Raw genomic sequence first — 19,362 nt, forward strand, 5'->3', positions numbered from 1 at the left:
CTTACATAATTTAACATCTAACCCACCGCCCTTTATTTTCAAATAATGGATGTCATGCGGGAAAAAGTTGATAACTTGCTTCTGCTGAATGAGGAACTGTTTGCAGATTGTGCCATGCACTCCTTCCTGCTTGGTGAGCACCCAGAGAGATAAAAAGGCTTTGGGAAATTTCATGTGCGGGCAATGAGGCTGATAGTTCTGTCATCTAAATCAGGAAGTTGTTTTTTATTTGGGAGGGTGGGGCCAAGGGGAAATGGACAGGAAATTCCCAGGAGCTGAACACTCAGCTGTTGGCGACATTCCTGCTCCACGTCCTCCAAAGAAGGGAGTCCACGGAGCAACAGGATACTCAGTCGAGCTCGGGGGAGGAAGGGAGTTTAAATCTAATTAAATAAATATCCTTAAAGGGTTTTCACTATTCTATTGTCACATTGTAGATTTGGGCTTAGAATGAATTTGGTCTATCAGCTCAGTGGGTTGCCATTACAAACTAAAAGTTATGTTTATTAGAATTATTATAACAGCAGTTCACCCAGTGTGATGCTTCACCATTTGATTCATACACCAGCAGTGGTATTATGTCAATATAGAGAGCTTTTTAAAACAGCTCATCCTATACACTGCACATGTATGAATAATAAATTCATATTGCCAATATTCCATATAAATCTACTGAACTTTTACAGAGGTCTATTTTACCAGCAACACTGCAAGTGATAAAGTTCAAACCAAACTGCAGGAAATATACTCAGTAGCCACTTTATTAGGAACACATGTACAGTCAAATGTCATCGAATACAAAATGTTCTGGCATTGACTTTGAAGGAGAATATTCAGGTTTTTTGTTGAACACAGGTGTTGGTTAAATTACACGTTTTACCACTGAGGTCAAAGTTGAAGAGCGAATTACAGGTTACGTTTTTTTTACAAAATTTGAATATCACCAAATCAGTGATCTTAGCGCTGGATCTCTCATGAAGCACAGAGCTGTGTGCAGTGATGCTTTCAGAGGATTATGTTCCTAATGATTTGATGGAGAGTTAATGAGGGTAAAACATTAGAAGTTAAATGCTGTTTAACACCAACAGCCTCAACTGACCTCACAACCACTTCATTCGATTTGCAAATTTCCTATTCACAAAGTAGCCTTAATTCCCAACTTCCGAATGACTTAATAAAGCATGTCAATCTCATGTCTGAGTGAGCGCCATCAGATAAACGTGACGTCTACAACAGCACATGGTGAAATATGCACAGAAAAGAGAACAGGCAAACTTATGTGTTCAATAAAAACACTGTGTTTAATAGAAGGGCAGTGTTGTACAGCAGAGAGGAGGATTGAGAGAAATAACTAATGACTTCCCATTGACATTGACCTGAGTTGACCACGGCTGATCCCTGGATTTTCACAAAGTCTATCAGATAATAAACATCCTCCTGGAGCTAAAGACAGAGAGGAGTGACTTTGAAGCAGATGAATAAAACAAGAGTTTCAGAAAGTACGCGTTGTAGCAGCCCTGAGTAAAGATGGTGAGGAAACACTGCTTCAAATGCAGCAGCTCAAGAGGTGTTGTGCCGTAGTTGTTGTTACGACACCTTCATCTTCAGATCTGCTCACAGCTATCAACTGCATCCAGAGAGGGCACTGTGGTCAATGTCTGTGTGACACATAGTTAACAGGGAGCATATCAGGCTGGTGTGTCATATCTGGTGGAATAATGTCAATGGTCAGCATCTCTCCAGGCTCTTTGACAGTTGGCAGCCGGCTGCAGTGATGATGTCTCGGTGTGGTTAGAAGGAAAACGGGGAGAGGTCGATGTGTGGATAATATTGTGTCCAATCAGATTCTGACAATGACCAGGGAGGATGGAGGAGGGGACGTGTCATGGCGAAGCCGGGTAACATGTTCTACCCAACTGTTATAAAATGATTGTTGTGTATAGTTTTGTCAATGTCACTGTTGTGCAGCTCCTCTGAACAAGATGATACCTGCTGGTCCTTCATCTTCTTTATAGACGAGACCTTTGAATGAGTTTTTCTGGTTTTACCATCCATCGTCCTTTTCAGAGGAGGATGATGATGACGGCTGCAAAATGGCTGCTGACTTTCCTCACTCTCTCTCAGACAAAGCCACCAGGTGAACATCAATCTCAGACTCTGACAGAATCCTGGAATGCAAACACACACGTTAACGGTCAAATCTTCTTGTTCTGTCAGTTTTGTGGGATGTACACGCGCACGCACACACCAACTATGTAAAGGCTTAATTTGATCTTATCCCTGTCTATGTCTATTTTTCTCCTTTTTTAAACATAACTCTGATGCGTTCTGAACAGAGCAGACAAATTAGCATGTTTAAGTTTCAGTGCAATAATACAAAACTTAAAAAGGCAGAAGGCTGGGTTTAAATTTTCTGTTGAGCAACAAAGATTAATTTCCTTTTCATTTACTCTTAAATTCATCCAGGACGTTTGGCTCAAACCAGGCACCTTTTTTCCAGCAATAACCCACTTTACTTTTTCTCTGTAATACCCATAAAGGGGCCTCTGGCCAGTGGAACCTCATTCCTATCTGTGGCAAATATCATATTTCTCATTAATGGCCTCTGGGACAGTGTTTATCCCCCTGTCTCATAAACATACTCACTTGAATTTCTGTTCCTTTGTAGTGACAACTCCCACCTCCAGCTCTGAGGGCTTGAAGTCGATGGCGAGGACGGTCGCCATACATGAGATGGCCGTCTGTTTGGAGAAGGCGAGAAGTGAGAGAAGAAATAAACAGAGATGGATGCATTAAGAAACAGTATGGGGCTCATTGTGTCAAATCCTCTAGATGTATTAAACATTATGTATAAATACACGAGGGACACTTGCAATTATTGATAAAAATGAGATAATGCAACTCTATATACTCAATGTTCATCGTTTCCAAGTCAACTTAAGAATTCACCATCTGTTGACTTTTTAACAGAAGAATTGGGAAAAATAAATATCACTAAAACCTATTAACATTAAATTGTGGAGGGAAGGGACATTGAAAAGGGTAAATGTATGCAACATCAAATTTAAATACATTTAGATATATCTCACTTCTTTGCTTTGACAATACATCAAATTTAATGGTTTTATTGTATCAATATTAATATTCTCCCTTTGTGTAACTCAAGTATTACGATATATTTTAACAGTTTAGTTTCCACTCCAGTTGGCCAGATAACCACCAAGTAATTTGGTGATAATCCAGTAGAATGACGCAGTTGTAAAATTTCCAGAAGTTTCATGATCTGAAAAAAATAATTTAATAACCCGTCTAGAAAATGTCAGGCATAATTCAATCAGATTCAAGAAATTCCATAGTGTGAAAACTGTGAAATGTAACTTCCTCATCAGTGGGGTTGTTTTAGGACAAAGTTCTGACGTGGCATTATAAATGACTATACTTGACCTCTATGATAAACAGGAGTACAGTCTTTTTGTATACACAGTGTATATAGTGTGTCTCAAACCTCTATAGTTTGCTCATAGGTCCAATCCAGCTTCTTCTTGACCTTCTTCTCCAGGAAGCTGGTGGCTTCTGTCTGCTTGACTCCAGTTGCTGTGGCCTTAAAGCCACAGTAGTAACCAGCAGGATCACATTTATACAGCTGTGGACCCAACTCATCATCCAGTCCAACTACTATCATACCTGAGGGAAGGATGAAAACCAGAGTGAAATTTAAAAAATAGGAGAGTAGGAACAAGGTTAATGCTCTGACCAGCACATCGAAATCGTTCTACTTTTAGCAAAAGACAAATACATTTTATTTATAAAATAATGCAGGGGTTCCACATCTTTTCAGCCTCTGACCTCAGACAACTGATGCTATTGAAGATCTGTCATAATCACTTTGCAAAACAGAAGGATGACATCCTTTATTCTTTATTTTAAATTTAACTACTAGTTCTTATCTAAAAAATATTTCTAATTGCTTTAAACTTTTAATTTATTTATTGAAATTATCTCGCTTCTCCTCCTCAATATGTTGCGACCCCCCCACCCCCCGGGACATCTCAAACCCTAGTTTGAAAACTACTTCAACTTCTTATGGTTAAAACACAATTAAATCCTATACATTCATTTAAGACATGTTTCAGGAATAGACAAACACAAGGACGTTACTAACAGCATCCTAGCGGTCTCATCTCAGCATTCTGTGTGTAGACTTGGGAGATGTCAGCCATGCGTTTACACAGCATGTCCACAGGGATCTCGTAGCCGTACTTATACATCCAGTTAGCTGCTTCATACCGGGCCCTCTGTACCTGAGACCTGCTGTCAGCTGTGGGGAAAAGGAGACAGATAAATGGATATAAGAATCAAATACATAGATTAACACTTTCAAGTTCCTTCAATTTATCATTTATTTTTATTTCATGGAGAAAGAACATGATAAACTTCTATGTGCAAATGACTCTTTTCGATGACAGAAGTACTAGAAATTGGACCAACCAACATGGTTGTAGAGATAGACACTCAATGACCCAATAACATGACTGTAATTTACAGATAAAATATGTAGATTCTGGGTTCATCTGGAGATACAAGCTACAAGTTTTGCTAGTTTTTCTACTTTGCGAGCTCTACAATGCAGTGCAATTAGTAAATTCTATTGATCAAGTGGACGCATTTTCACCTCCAAATAAGAACATGATTACATTGGGAATAAGGCGACACATGGCATGGAGGATCTTTACTTATCTAAATTCCCGTAATACTTGTACATTTCTGGGCAGCAAGATGAAGTATAGCTTACCAGTCATGCCGGTCATCACACAGCCAATGTTGTCTGTGATTTTGTACAGGTGTGTGACTGTTAAGGCATCCAACAGCTTGTCCTGAGAGAGAGACACAAGATATAGACATTCGTAACAGATCGTAACAGATCGATAACTACCAAAAAAAACTAAAAAAAAAACGCTTGCTGACTTCAATGCTGCTTTCCCCCTAACTTTATAATATTGTATTTTAAAATTAAATGTAGATAGCCTGTAATATATTTGAGGACTAATGTCGTCTGTATGAATATGAGAATGAAAGAACAAGGAAATGTTTTGGACAATCTGAAGTGGTAAATAGCTGTTAATATTGAGGTGATATAATAAATAGTCATTGTTGATTTTCAATCATGAATACTGACATCTGTAAATACACTTAAATATATTTCCCATATTATAACACTCATTCTTGCCAGAAGTGCCTTTTGAGTACTTCAAGCTTTATGTACTCATTTCTAGATTTTTTTCTAGATTTAATAACATATGATCATATGTTATTCTGAAGACATAGGAACACAAACTTAAGTGTGTATTTGTTGTGCGCCTGTGGATACTGACCGGGACTTTCTTCTGTGTGACGATCACAACACAGTCCTTCCCTCTGACCGCTACAGATGTCAGTCCTCCCTGGTTGATGGCTTTGAAGGCATACTCTGAAGACAGATAGAAGCGTAAACAAAACAACTTCAGTAACAGACTGCTGATGATATGCAACTTTACAATATTATTATTTAATTTGGAACAAAGTCAGCTAGCGGTGGGCTGTTATGGATGTGGGTAAGCATTTACATAACATTATACAAGTATATTTGCAGCATAGTGGTATTACACTCTCACAGGTTTTGCTTTGACTAGATTTGTCCAAGGTCTTCAGCTAACATGTACCTCAGCTCAGTTAAAATGACTCGTTCAAAAGAATGACCACTGAAAACAACTGTGACAATATGTCTTAAATAATGTGCTACTTAACTGGAAGCTATAGGAGTCAACAAAATAATGAATTAAACCAATAATTAGCAAAAACACACACAAGCTAACTTGTGATAGCTAAAATTAGCTAAATCTAGCTGACAATAGCATCTGTTTGATATCAAACTGCAAATAAGTAAAAACTGGCGGGTTAGCAAATTAGATTTGACACTACTGAATACTTAGATACTAACTAATTAATGTGCTACATAACCGGTAGCTATATAAGTTAGCAAAAGTAATTTCAACTAATTATCATCAAGTACACATTTGTGAACTGTATACAAGTTCTGCTAGCTAAAGTTAGCTAACGTTAGCCATGTGTATATCTGCATAGCTGTGGGATCTGTTAACTATCAAACTGCAATTAAACGAACCCAGTTGGTGAGTATTATTATTAAAATGCTACTATATTTAATTAATGTTAAAATAAAACATCTGCAGTTATTAAAATGACCCCACAATGTCAATGTTGTCTGTCTATGACACTGACTAAGAATGAGTAAGCTAGACGCTGCTAGCTAGTGTTAGCCTGTTAGCTAGCAGTGATGACAGAGCAGCTTGAGTCTGGTTCTTTTCCTCCGCCACTGACCGACTTGGTAGAGTCTTCCCTCCGGGGAGAAGATGGTGATGTGGCGGTCAAAGCCTGCACTCGACCCCCGAGACATGACGGCGAGAATAAACACAAGCAAACAGCAATAGACTGAGACTGAATCTACGATGAGCGGCAGCAACGGAAGGCAAACGTCTGCTCCGGATATAAACCTCGGTCACGTGGTCCGTCGTTTGTGTACGTCCGGTCCCGTCAGCGTGAAAGTTGATGCGAGTCTATTCTATGTGTTACGGTAAAAGTGCTTGTCACAGAAATAAGGGTCGAAAACAAACGTTGAAACTTTAATGTCACTTATTATGGACGTTTGATAAAATCAGTTAAAACGATTTTTTTTAATAATGAAATGGAATGACATATATTGTGTATGTTTTTTAAAGAAAATTTAAGGTAAAATCGGCTCCACTTTCATTATGGCACTCATAACTCCTATTAAATATTATCAAATCAAATCCGAAGGATTCTTTTGAAATTATTATTTAATATGAGCAATTTAGAAAAACTTGACATGCAGACAGTGGGGTCATCCTGAACAAGTGTGAGGTGAAAAGTCTTTGTCACCTCTTACGAATGTTTAAAAAATATATGTTTTTATTACACAAGGTTATGAGTGAAATATTGAAAAGGTAGCAGACTTTCCCTCTGATTTTCTCAAACATTCAGCAGTAACATTTTCTGAACCTTGTCATGCAGACAGTGGGAGTCACCCTGAACAAGAGTGAGGTGACAATTATTTGTCATTTCTTAATAACAAATTTAATTACACAAAGTTATGAGTGAAATATTGAAAAAATAGCAGACTTTCCCTTTTATTTTCTGAAAAACTGCAGTAAAATCTTCTCACACTTGATATGTATATAGTCAGGATGTCAATGAACAAGAGTGAGGTGAAAATTCTTTGTCACCTCGAAAGGATTTAAAAAAAAAAAGATAGCTATTCAATAACAGCAAGTTATCAGTGGCATTAATTATATATTATAAGTTGCAGACCTTCCCTTTAATATTTAAAAACTTTCTGCAGTTTTATGGCAAAGAAGGTCAAACAGATCTTACAGCATGCAAACATTCGCAGGCGTGCTCTTTTATGCAGATTTGGTGAAGAGGTGACGTACGTACGTGTGTGTGTGTGTGTGTGTGTGTGTGTGTGTGTGTGTGTGTGTGTGTGTGTGTGTGAGAATAGCGTGAGAGGTAAAATCCGAGGAGATAAGACACAGGACAAGGGCCTATTCGAGGTCCTTGTGGTTGAGGCGAGCACAGTGAGTTCAGATTTGTGGCTCTGACTTCCCGGATGCATCTGCTGTGAGGCAGGTCATCAAAGGTCATCCTGGCTGTTACACAAGCAGAAATGGTATACATGAACAGAGATAATATATAGTATAATAAATGTAAAGAATGGTATGTTTTTACTCATCTTATCCAACGTCCACAATAAGTGACATTAACCTTTCAAAGTTTTTATTCGGCCTGTTTTCCGATCCAAGCACCTGTACCGTGACACTTTGAATATCATACATTTTCTAGCTGCAGCTGGATACGATCCGTACGACTGGTGGCTTCTATGTCCGGGTCAAGCTCTTTTAAGTCTCCCCTGACAGTGACATGCTGCTTCACTGCTTAGGTGTAATGTGATGCCACTACAACATTTATTAGTAAAAAATAAGCAAGAATATATATTCTGTCTGATGAAAGTTAAACAAAAATGCACATACACTTTATTTGTGGTAAATGTTTTATTGAAAGGTCCACTGTCATATTCAGAGCATTTACCACCACGATGTTGTGCTGTGAAATCAATGTAAGTTATCAGTGTTTTTGTGTGAGGCAAAGCCATCGTTGTGGTACTTCATAGGTGGTCCTGTCCTCTGTGTTGTCATAGGGAATGTGCCACGAGTCTCCTAGAGTCTGCACGATGGTGTCATAGCTGGGAATACTCTAAACACACACACACACACACACACACACACACACACACACACACACACACACACACACACACACACACACACACACACACACACACACACACACACACACGAGTGTTAATTGGCATTCTTTTTTGTGCTTAACTATCCACCCTCTTCTCTCACAATCTTCTCCTCCTCCTCCTCTTCACCTGAAATCGGACCCTCTTGCCTTCTGGAACGTATCCATCCACCACCATCTGGTGACCTCTCTGCCACTTGAAGAAGAGCCGTCTGGTGGCTCCGTCGGGCAGGCAGGCCTTGTGGTCCCTCATCAGGTCCCTGCTCACAAACCGACAGTGATTCCCAGAATGCAAGGCAGCGTACAGCAAGAAGGGGTCGTCCTCCGAACTGATAGACACAGACAAGCAGGAGTGGGGTAAAACAATCCCAAATCAAGCCTCTTGAAAACAAACCACAACAGTGCGCTGAAAGCTAAATGTTTTAGAGCAGCTTTCAATTTATGCACAATTAATCATTTTTGTTGCTGCTCCTAAAACTCCATACACATTCTCAGTAAATAGCCAGCTGTGTAAATGTGTTTAGTGTGTTCCATACTATTCTACTTCATTATCAGGTGCTCACATGTTGTCAGTGAAAAAGCAATGTGCTTTTTGCTGGATGAGACTCATGTTGTGTTTATCCCAGGATCTGGAGGGCTGCAGCATGTGTTTCCTCCCCAGCACGAGGATGCTCAGGCCCTGGCGCTCCAGCTCTGAGACCACCGCCAACAACTGAAACACACACACCTCAACACTTTATACTTATAATACAAAGAACATGAGTATTTAATGGCACAAATGTCTGTGTGGATGCCGACATACAACCACGCCTTAGGGTTAGGGCCTTATGACAGATAGAGGTTTTAAGACCGGTTTTATCGTAGTTTGCCTCTGCTACTATAATAGTACCCGTTAGAATGATGTATGTATATGTGTGAGTGACGTAAAAAAAACACTCTTGCATGTGAAAAAGACAAGTGAATAAGAATTATCTTTGTGACTAACAAAAACATTTCAATTCTACAGACATACAATATGTAAATTGCATTGATCCAGGATTTTTGTCACCTTCTTTAACATTGAGAGATATGAACATAAAAGCGCTTGTCAGTGGCTCTGATGTAGATTTTGATGACCTTTGCATTAATTTAAAGAACCTTATTACGCTTTTGAACAAACTAGATGAGTAGACAAGGTAATAGGTTGATCAGTTTGGACTTTCCTCTGTCTTGCAGCTGCATTACATTAGAGAAAGATGTGACATATTTTGGACACACAGACAAGACAGATGTGGGCAGCCAGACAAGTGGGCTAAATGTCGTTAAAATCAAGTATTTAGCCATTTATGAAAGCACCTCCTACATACAACCATCATTCATACACAGACATAACACTGCAGGGTTAGTCATTGTGCAAACGACACAAAAGCCCCAAGGTTGGACAGACATATAGAAACCACTAAAATCTAGACTGTTAAACTGTTTGCGCGCGTGTGTGTTTGCGCGCGTGTGTGTGTGCACGTGTGTGTGTGTGTGTGTGTGTGTGTGTGCTTTTACCCACCGTCGCCGACTGCTTGCTTTTGTCCTTGTTGACATTTGCTATGTTCAGCCCATCCACGACCACATCAAAAGCTGGCTTCCTCTTCACAAACGCTTTGAAACTCTCCAGCTCCTGCAACAGACCCGTGAATAGACAGAGTTTGATAGACAGGAGTTAACTGACAGATATAGATGGAAACCTGGATGTTGAGCCTTACTCAACACACTCAAATTTATAAACCATGACATTATCTACTGCTTTTTGCTATTTAACCATAGAGTCTCATATTGTTTTATAATAGTGTGTAAGTGTTAGCATAAGTTTCTTTGAGAGGGATGAAAATGCAACAAGGCAGTAATGAATAATATATGATTTTTATTCTTTTCAAAATTCTATTTAGCACCAATATACAGTTGAGGCTGACCTTTGCAGGTATTTGGCTCAAATAAACCAAAGTACTGGGCAAATTAAGATTTTGATTTCATGTTGGCGCGATAGAGAAAGTCAGGGGATTCTATAAAAATAATCTTCTGTGGACCACAAATATCTGCAACAAATTAATTTCATATTCAATCCATCCAAAAGTGATTGAGATATTTCAGTCTGAGCCAAAAGTCCCATCCCACCAACCAACTGACAGACTGATGTTACCATATTGAGAAACATGTAAATAGTAGATGGTTAAAAATCTAAATATGAAATGCAGAACATGGACATGATTTAATGCATCTTATTATTTAAGCAAAACAAAAAAACTCTTCCAAGTCATTTCTAGTCAGGAGCAACAGTCTGTTACTCAACAAGTAAGTGAGGTAACCACTCGAATGAAAATGAACAGTTTCGTGCACTTACACACACACAACACAGTTTGTGTTTTTTCTTTCTCAGCATGGGTGTTTTTTAACTGTCTCTGTGCTCTGACAGTGTATTATCTCAAAGTAACTTAAATGTATTTCTCATTCATGACTATAGTGCACAAAATCATAAATGTTTTGAGGCCTTAATACTACAGGTATAATTTCAGCCCTGCTCATTTTCAGTAAAGGTAATTAAGCTGACAATGTCACAGGCTGATTACTTGGTCTGACTTCATGTATGATACTGGAAATGTACAGAAAACGCTCCTTCTGTGAGCTCACTGAGGTAATGGTATGGCGGAGTTTTCTCACTGACTGATCACAGGCCTGCCAGTAATAAATCTACCTGGCCTTTCCTACTCAGCACTCAGGTGGCAGAGTGCCATGTGGCAGAGTGCCATGTGGCAGCGTAAACGGCAATAGAGTTCTGTGTGTTATGATAAAGTTTCCTGGATTATAAAGTTCTCACACTGTGGACCTGGGTAAAAACACCCTTTACCTCTGTCAAGGAGGTTATGTTTCCTTCCCTGTCGGTTTGTTTGTATGTTTGTTTGTAACCACAATTACACAAAAACTACTGGACGGATTTCCACAACACCTGGTGGCAGGACGTGATATTGGTCAGGGAATAACTCATTCAATTTGGGCGTGGATCCGGTCAATGGGCAGATGCAGAAATCTTTTTTTAACATCACGAAAAGGGTGTTTTTTGTTACAGGACGTGTATGAAAATTCGGGACCAAAATAGCAAAACATTCAGTGTGTTACATATGGATGAAAATATTGTAAAAATAAATGATTCCCCATTTTGCCAGGGACCTCCTGCAACCCCTCAGGGACCCTTGGGGGTCCCCAGACCCCGCTTTGAGGACCCCCGTTGGACTGAGTGCCATTTTAGTTTGTTTCTGGGACTACACTTATTTAAGATTAGAACATGACATAATAACAGAAAGCTCCTGAAGACTTTTTATGACTCTGTTGGCCTCTGCCATCTTCTTTGGAATAGTTTGCTGGGGCAGCATCATTTCAACTGCTGACAGGAAGAGACTGGACCGACTGATTAGGAGGGCCAGCTCGGTCCTGGGATACCCGCTTGACCCAGTGGTGGGACAGAGGAGGATGATGGCGAAGCTGTCTTCTCTCATGGACAACCAGTCCCACCCCCTGCACGACACCATCACAGCACTGGGCAGCTCCTTCAGCAACAGACTGATCCACCCTAAGTGTCTGAAGGAGAGGTATCGCAGGTCGTTCCTTCCTGCAGCAGTAAGACTTTACAACCAGCTCTGCTCCAAGTAAAACTACATGCACTACCACTATGGACTGTCACTTTAATATTCTCAACTGTGCAATATTCCCTATACTATACTCATTTGTAAAAAATTATCTGCAATATAAACTGTTATGTGCAATCCATTTACTGTACATATTCTGAAACATAATATATTTCTGTACACTGCATATACCGTTTAATCACATTTATATATTTTTTCTATATATTGTTGTATATTTATATTTCTTTATACTCCTTCACCCAAGTACTGCATGCTACTTATGTGTTGTCTTCTGCTGCTGTAACATTGCAAATTTCTCCATTAGGGGACTAATAAAGGACTTCTTATCTTATCTTAAGTGGGCTACTGTCAGCTGGCTCTCAGAATTATGCATGTATCATAAATGTATATATTGAAACATTTGATCATGCTTTATTTGGATGTCAAATACTCAGAGTATCCTCCTCAGCGTGTGTTGTATTGTACAGTATATGTATGGAAAGGCATCTGCAGATATTTAATTTTGACACTGACCTTAAAATGTAGCACACAGTCCCGGACCCTGTTCTATCATTCTAACCCACCTGTGAGTCCCATTCTACTCAATGTGTAACATAATGTGTTACAGCTTTGTGTTGATATTAGAGTAGGGCCAGCATGAGAACAGCAATTTCACTTTTAGATAGCAGCGGTATGGAAATAGGCCACTGTGAATTCCCCTGGACTTGAAACTTGACTGCGTGCACACTATCACGCACCATGTGTTTAAATGGTGTAACAAAAGGACAGTAACATTCCTCCTCTGATCTGATCTAAATACACACACACGCACGTACAGTACGTTTCAATATTTATTCTGCAACAACAACGTGCAGCTGGAGCAGGTTTAGGTTGAAATGGGGGAGATGTGTGGTTTAGGTGGGAGGCAAAAGAATCCTTAGAATAACAGTGATGATAGACGACAGACTGGAGAAGATACAGGTAATTGGTTTTGATGGAGAAAATGTGCAAAAATGTAAAAGAAAGATAAATATTAATTTGGAAAAGAAAATTAAAGAGTGATTGAGAGAGGGAGAAGGAGGAAGAGAAAGACGGACTGAAAGTATAATTATCCTGGGACTTTCCAGAGCTGATATGTGAAACCAGCTCATTGTGCTGCTGTGAATACACACACACGTACACACACGCACACACACAGACCCACAAAGTTTCACTTGCATACATACGCTTACAGTACGCATTATCACTATCACACAAAGATGACACTATGCTAATAGCATTCCCATTATCGCTGACCTATATAATGTACAAAATCACAACACTCATCCATCAGTTTAACACTTCCTAACTTCCTGTTGAGTTTAATTCAGTTATAATACTTACTGTAATAACTGAGTTTAAAGTGCTGCACTTAGGGAATAAATCCACCCTGCACATGCATGTAGAGCCAATGAACTACTTATACTTATATTAGAGATTATTAGTCTGTCATTTTCACATATTTATGTCATTCAAATAATTGGCTCCAGATTTTTGAGCCAATATTTGATGCAAACTGCAATAACGGAAAGAGAGAAAGTGAGACGTATATAATATGTAAATACACTATCTCTATATTTCTTCAACATTGCGAGAAAAGGTATTTTTTTATAACTTTTTCACAATTTCCTGGAGAATAATTCATGGATCTTGATGAAAAAATGAAGGCGTGTGAAATTTGGTGCAGCTCTGGCCTTGGCGGATGTATGCGCTCTACTGAGTGACATTCTAGTTTTTATCTTTTATTTTTATTCTATTTTGTACTTTCCCTTTCACTGACTATCTGCTGCTGTAACAAGTGAATTTCTCTGTTGTGGGATCAACAACGTTGATCTTATATTATCTTAACCCCACAGTTATTGAGATAAATGACTGGTAAGAGCAGCAGCAGAAATAACATACAACTATGTAGAAGCTGACCTTATTAGTAAGCATTTTATTATTTTTGATTTCCTCTGATTGTGATTTTTGCTATTGAAGTGCAACTTTTCTCTATCTTCTGTGTTATTCAACTGAAAATCTATCCATACATTTATATAGCTTTAAAGAAAGACAGAAAGACACTTTGAATCGATGACCTGTCTCTGCCCCCCCTCAATTCATCTGTTGCTTCATTGTTGTCCGTAGCCCTCTGTTAGCCCTTAAAATGAATTGCCCTTAATTGAGAATGAATAAAGTCGAGTTAAACCTCACGTCTGTCTGCACTTCCTCTGTCTGTCTGCTCCCACGGGAGGGAGCTGGGATCCAGATTCACATGGTGCTGCTCATGTTGGAAATCCCCTCCATTTAACTAAATATTCCACCAACAAACTCCCCCTCTTCACTGAAGAACTCAAAGGAACACATGCAAACTTCTTGTGTACATATGACATATTATTACCTACCTATCACTGACGTTACAAAGTATATTGTCACTGGTATTAAAAAAAACAGCCAGTACATTCAAATCCAGTAAAGAGGTTGACAATGACAAAGATATAAAGTGATGACTGTCTTCTTTTAACTACAAGAGAGTCACACAGATTGAAACTACAGCCCTGGTTTTGTGTTTAAGTTTGTGTGCATGTGGGTTCTACCATGCTCAGGCTGTCTATTAAACACGTGCCTTGACTCTAATGACTTTGAAAGCACTTTAAATGAGTGGATGAGTGACATTAGTACTCTGCTTCCTGTACCTGGAAGAGCGAATGGTCCTACCCTCCTTCAAACATGCAAATTATGCCATTTCCATTTAAGAATGTTTAACTTCAAGGAAGAGTCTGCCATTTTGGGAAATCCCCTGATTCGCCCCCCCTTGCAGAGCATTAGATAAAAAGATCGATACCGCTCTTCCTCCATAGACATATTTAAGGTTAAACTGAAGAACCACATGTTTTTTAAGCCTTTTATTTTATATTATTGTATTTTATTGTTTTACCATTGTATGTTTGTATTCATTGTACAGCACTCTGGTAAACTCTGGGCGTTTCAAAGCATGCAGGCTGAAACAGAGGAAACTGAGGCCTGAGTCTGTTTTAATGTAACAAAATCCACCAAACAGCTCCTCTAATATTTTATATCTGTTGTCCATACCAACACTAATGTGTAAAATATGTTAATATGCCTAAAGGGCAGCATGGTGGAAATGGATGGGGCATATCCTCGTCTATGTCTTGGATTCTTTACTGAATATCAAAGTCCAAAGACATTAACAAAGATCTGTGATCTTAGAAACATGAGGACGGACAGTACAGTGCTGGAAGCTGGACAGTGTCTCCTTACAGTGCGTCAGAGGAGATCTGTTTCCAGCTCAGTCATGTAGATACTGAAAAAGCTTTAAGAACAAGTCAGAGTCTGATAAGTTGCTTCAGCTAACCTGGTGCTGCGTGTGATCCGATGGCGCCACCTAGTACGAATTACAGAAAAGGCACTAGAAAGCTACTGTACCACCCATATACAGTCTATGGTACCACCTAGCTTTAGAACAAGTAGTTTAGAACAACATAGAATTATTAATTAGTATCAATTATTTCCTATTTTTAAAGCTGGAAAAATTTTACTTTAAACACTTACTTAAAACATTACTTAAAAGTTCTGAAACTGATGAACCACAAATTGCTATTATTGATCATGTTCCGTATTACTTTATATGAATATAGATTATATTTAATGGCCAGATTACTAGCACAAATTAATGAATAGAAGTTAATATCATCAAATATATAGAAAAAAATCTGCTAATACCCATTTGTACTTTCAAACTGCATCCAATTAAACTACATTTAATACATTTGATACTAAATATTCTAGAAACTATGCCTATAATCCTAGTTTATTATTCAGATGTTGGAATCTTTATGACCTCAGATTTGTATCATTGGAGATTTATTCACAATTAAGGCTTGAAAAACTGCTTAGTAGGCATATATAGTTTTGTGTGTGTGTGTGTGTGTGTGTGTGTGTGTGTGTGCGCACGTGTGTTTGTGTTCATGTGTACCTCTGGTGTAGTCTTGTTAAAAACATCTCGTCCCTGAATGATGTCAGTCATCACTCTGTCTTTCAGCTGATGGTACTCCTCAGTGGTCAGCTGGATGGACTCCAACTCTGACCCACAGCACCTACACAGACCCCTAAACACACATACACACACATACACAGTACATATACACAGTGCATATGCATATACATGAAATAAGGTGCTATGAAGATTTTTTACTTTGAAGTAGGAAATAGTGTAATTACTTTGGGTTGGCGCTGGTCCAACTTCCTGTCCATTTCTGTCCTGTGAGACTGAGGCCAGGGCGGACAAGAGATAGAGAATAGAGTAACAAGAGCAAAAAGAAAATTAGACGAGTTGAATAAAAGTGTCAAGGAAGGAGATTGTGTCCATACAGATAGGGGGGATTTACTTAGTGTATGAATATCAATTTACAAATTTATCTTCTTTTATAAATCAGTATAAAATAGAGAAAACAGAAAAAAGTTCGGAACAATATCGCTATAAAAAGCTCCAAGCTCCTACTTCTTTGAAATTATGAGGAAATATTGTGCAGTTGAGCCCATAATAGATTGTATCAACTACATTCAGAAATATTTGAATACAACTTTCAATGCTCACTCAGATTTTCTTGGACAAAACTGTGCTTTTAAAAGCAGAATGTTTTAATCCATCAACGATTAGAAAGATCACATCTTGTCATCATCCAATCTGTTGTATTTATAAAGGTTTTTAAGGTGAATTATTCTACATTCAAAAAATTGATATAGTTTTATGCATCCAGCCTCAGGTTCCAACCTTCCTAGCACCCACTGTGTCGTACCTCTGAAACCAGGTCTTGATGCTGCTGGCGAGGCTGCTCTGGGGGTAGATCTGGTCGTTCCTCATGCACAGAAGAACTCCCAGCAGCCTCTCCTGGTGTTCAGACTGAGGCATCACTTCTGCTTCCACCTCCTTATTGTTCCCCACCCCCTTAAACAGAGCCTCCCAGGTCTCCTGGTGTGGGCTCAGTCCCTTTTCAATCAACTCGTCATACAGAGCCCAGGCAGTGGTCATGTCACCGTGCAACATTGCTGCTGCGATGACATCACCATAGTTGCGTGGTGATGGAGTAAACACCTGTTGGGATGACAGTAAAATAGGGTGATGACATACAGTGCACAGTATGGCAGGTCCTCCAGCTCCACTATGACTTCATAACAATCTCTTAACCTTCTTAACATCATGCAGGATGCTGAGAGCCTCCCTCCACCTCGCTGTGTGGCTGAAAGACTTGATAAAGAGGCTGGTGGCTCCTGTTTCCAGAGAAGGGAAACTTCCCCGCATGATGTCATAGACATCAAACACCTCGTCGTCATGGCCACCTTTCACACACAGTGAGAGGTACTGTAGTAGCAGCTCATAGGACAGCGTCCCTGTTTCCATGGCTTCAAAAGTGAGCAGCGACCTGTGGCAGAAGATTTGACATCACACTTCAGTTGCACCACACAAAACTTGAATGCACTTATTGCAAGTCGCTTTGGATAAAAGCGTCAGCTAAATGAAATGTAATGTAAAAAACTGTAGGCGCTGACTACATGCCAAATGCTAACTCATCAGCTAAGGTTTCAGATAAAGCAAGGACATTGGAAAAATCACAGGCACACAAACACAGTGTCCCCCCTCCTCACTTGGCGATACCCAGCTCTGCCCCGGAGTTGAACAGCACACGAATCATTTTAATGTCAAAGCGTGGCCAATTTCCCAGAGACTCCTTGAGCTTCTTCCACTCGGCAGCAGAGAGTGGGCGGTCAGGAGGTTGCACCTTTCCTGTGAAACATTCAGGATTTAATGCAAAAAACTGAAACAATTATTCCCATACACATTTAAGGATTGGGTCAGATGTCATAACGCTGGAAAAGAGCTTTAAAATGACAAAAGAACAATTTCTCTGTGAACTTTATAAAAGAAGACATGACAAGTTAGAGTCCCCACGAAAAGTTTTAGCTTGACTTGTCATATTCTGATTTATGTGAAACAGAGTGAATATTCACTCTTACTTTTCGAATTCCTGATAATCATTTTAAATAGTGCACTACATGTTAAAAATCATGTCGAAAAACATTAAAATATGCAATAATTAAGATCAGTGTGTATGAACGAACAGTGATATTAGAATGTACCAGAGGCACATTGGGCTTTTATGGCAAAATTCTTTCTAGCCCCCTGGCTGGCTACTGTTCCCCAATTGCTGGCTACTCCATACGATTGTGGAAAGCCATGAGATAGTGGAGTAATGCAACATGTCTGGAATCATAATCTTATTGTATGAAATCATTAGCAGCTAGTGGCAAAGTTATGGTATGAAGTCACCCTTTATTCTGTGTAGAATCTGGACAACTACATCCTGGAACTCATCCCCATTCGGCCTCAGCTGGAAGGAAGATAATCCTAACTTCATGAATCCACACATGTAGAATCATACGGCTCCAGTTCGTCCTACCTGCTCCTCGAGGTGCCCTCCCTTCAGGCTCCTCCTCAGGCTCCTCCGAGGCCAGCGCTGCCCTTCTCTTCAGCATCTCTGTCGTCCTCTTCGACGTCCCAGCAGAAAATACAGATTTGGGGAAGAACGGCTTCTGCCTCACAGTGGAGCTGTTACCTCCTCCATCCACGGAGTCTTCCCACAATTCCCTTTGTCTGTGTCTGACGGTCCTATTCTTTACTCCACCATGTCCATCAGTCTGTCCGCTGTTCCCTCTGCCACCTGAGTTGGAGCCAGTGTGTCTGGTGCACAGGACGCGTGCAGAGGGAGGCAGCTGTGGTGGCTTTATTGTGAGGAAAGGCTTCAGGGGTTTCAAGCATATTCTGGCTTTAGATATTAAGTTAGAGCCCATATTGTGAATTTCAACCTCTGGACTTATTCAAACTTGAATGATTCATATTATCCTGCATCTGTCCTACTAACTGCAGAGGCAAAGATTTCCCAAAGTAACTCAGCACTAAGCTGACATGAGCTGGAAGTATGACACAAATCTTTAACCTGGAAATGAGACTGATCAGCTGACCTTGCTGCTTCCAAACACCATAGGTCACATACAACTATAGAGTTAGAATCATTTAAAACTGACTCACACTTCCGGGACATGGACGAAGTGAACATGAGCTCAGCCTCGTTCTTTCTATAATCGCTTCATGGGTAAATACAACCTGAAGACAACAGTAGGCATGACTGCAGTCGCACACCTTGACGTCATCAACGCTCGACAGCTCCGTTTGTGAGCTGCATCAAGTTTTTATTATAACTAAAGATAGAGACCGGAAAAGGTGTTTACAAAGTAATGG

The 19,362-nt window shown here is 39.6% G+C and overlaps 2 protein-coding genes across 3 annotated transcripts; both read right to left on the reverse strand.

The window, feature by feature from the left end:
• Positions 1-745: 745 nt before the first annotated feature.
• On the reverse strand, positions 746-6,553 carry psma6a (proteasome 20S subunit alpha 6a). The gene is made up of 7 exons (XM_034575622.1): positions 6,376-6,553; positions 5,373-5,467; positions 4,793-4,874; positions 4,163-4,318; positions 3,506-3,684; positions 2,647-2,741; positions 746-2,168 (listed from the first exon to the last, which is right to left on the reverse strand). The coding sequence occupies exons 1-7, from the start codon at positions 6,449-6,451 to the stop codon at positions 2,111-2,113; spliced, it is 741 nt and encodes a 246-aa protein (XP_034431513.1). The 5' UTR covers positions 6,452-6,553; the 3' UTR covers positions 746-2,110.
• A 1,551-nt stretch (positions 6,554-8,104) lies between these two features.
• Positions 8,105-19,289, reverse strand: prorp (protein only RNase P catalytic subunit). 2 transcript variants are annotated; one of them, XM_034575618.1, is made up of 10 exons: positions 18,530-19,289; positions 17,712-17,853; positions 17,254-17,488; positions 16,865-17,160; positions 16,287-16,334; positions 16,042-16,174; positions 9,917-10,027; positions 8,940-9,088; positions 8,507-8,705; positions 8,105-8,325 (listed from the first exon to the last, which is right to left on the reverse strand). In XM_034575618.1, exons 1-10 carry the CDS (start codon positions 18,912-18,914, stop codon positions 8,197-8,199), a joined length of 1,827 nt encoding a protein of 608 aa, XP_034431509.1. In that variant the 5' UTR covers positions 18,915-19,289; the 3' UTR covers positions 8,105-8,196. The 2 variants fall into 2 exon arrangements, with proteins under 2 accessions (XP_034431509.1, XP_034431511.1); XM_034575620.1 differs by lacking the exon at positions 18,530-19,289 and having other exon boundaries at positions 17,254-17,524; positions 17,637-17,738.
• Between the last annotated feature and the right edge of the window lie 73 nt (positions 19,290-19,362).

The sequence above is a fragment of the Hippoglossus hippoglossus genome, chromosome 22 (assembly GCF_009819705.1).
Source record: "Hippoglossus hippoglossus isolate fHipHip1 chromosome 22, fHipHip1.pri, whole genome shotgun sequence".
NCBI lineage: Eukaryota > Metazoa > Chordata > Actinopteri > Pleuronectiformes > Pleuronectidae > Hippoglossus > Hippoglossus hippoglossus.

Excerpts from the sequence above, each read along its gene's own strand:
- psma6a (XM_034575622.1), bottom strand. The coding sequence starts at position 6,451 with ATGTCTCGGGGGTCGAGTGCAGGCTTTGACCGCCACATCACCATCTTC. Across the intron at positions 5,468-6,375 it reads GGGAAGACTCTACCAAGTCG|AGTATGCCTTCAAAGCCATC; the intron begins GTCAGTGGCGGA and ends ATCTGTCTTCAG. Across the intron at positions 2,169-2,646 it reads ACAAAGGAACAGAAATTCAA|GATTCTGTCAGAGTCTGAGA; the intron begins GTGAGTATGTTT and ends TTTGCATTCCAG.
- prorp (XM_034575618.1), bottom strand. The coding sequence starts at position 18,914 with ATGGGCTCTAACTTAATATCTAAAGCCAGAATATGCTTGAAACCCCTG. Across the intron at positions 16,175-16,286 it reads TGGACCAGCGCCAACCCAAA|GGGTCTGTGTAGGTGCTGTG; the intron begins GTAATTACACTA and ends ATGTGTGTTTAG. Across the intron at positions 8,706-8,939 it reads TGCTTTTTCACTGACAACAT|TTCGGAGGACGACCCCTTCT; the intron begins GTGAGCACCTGA and ends TGTGTCTATCAG.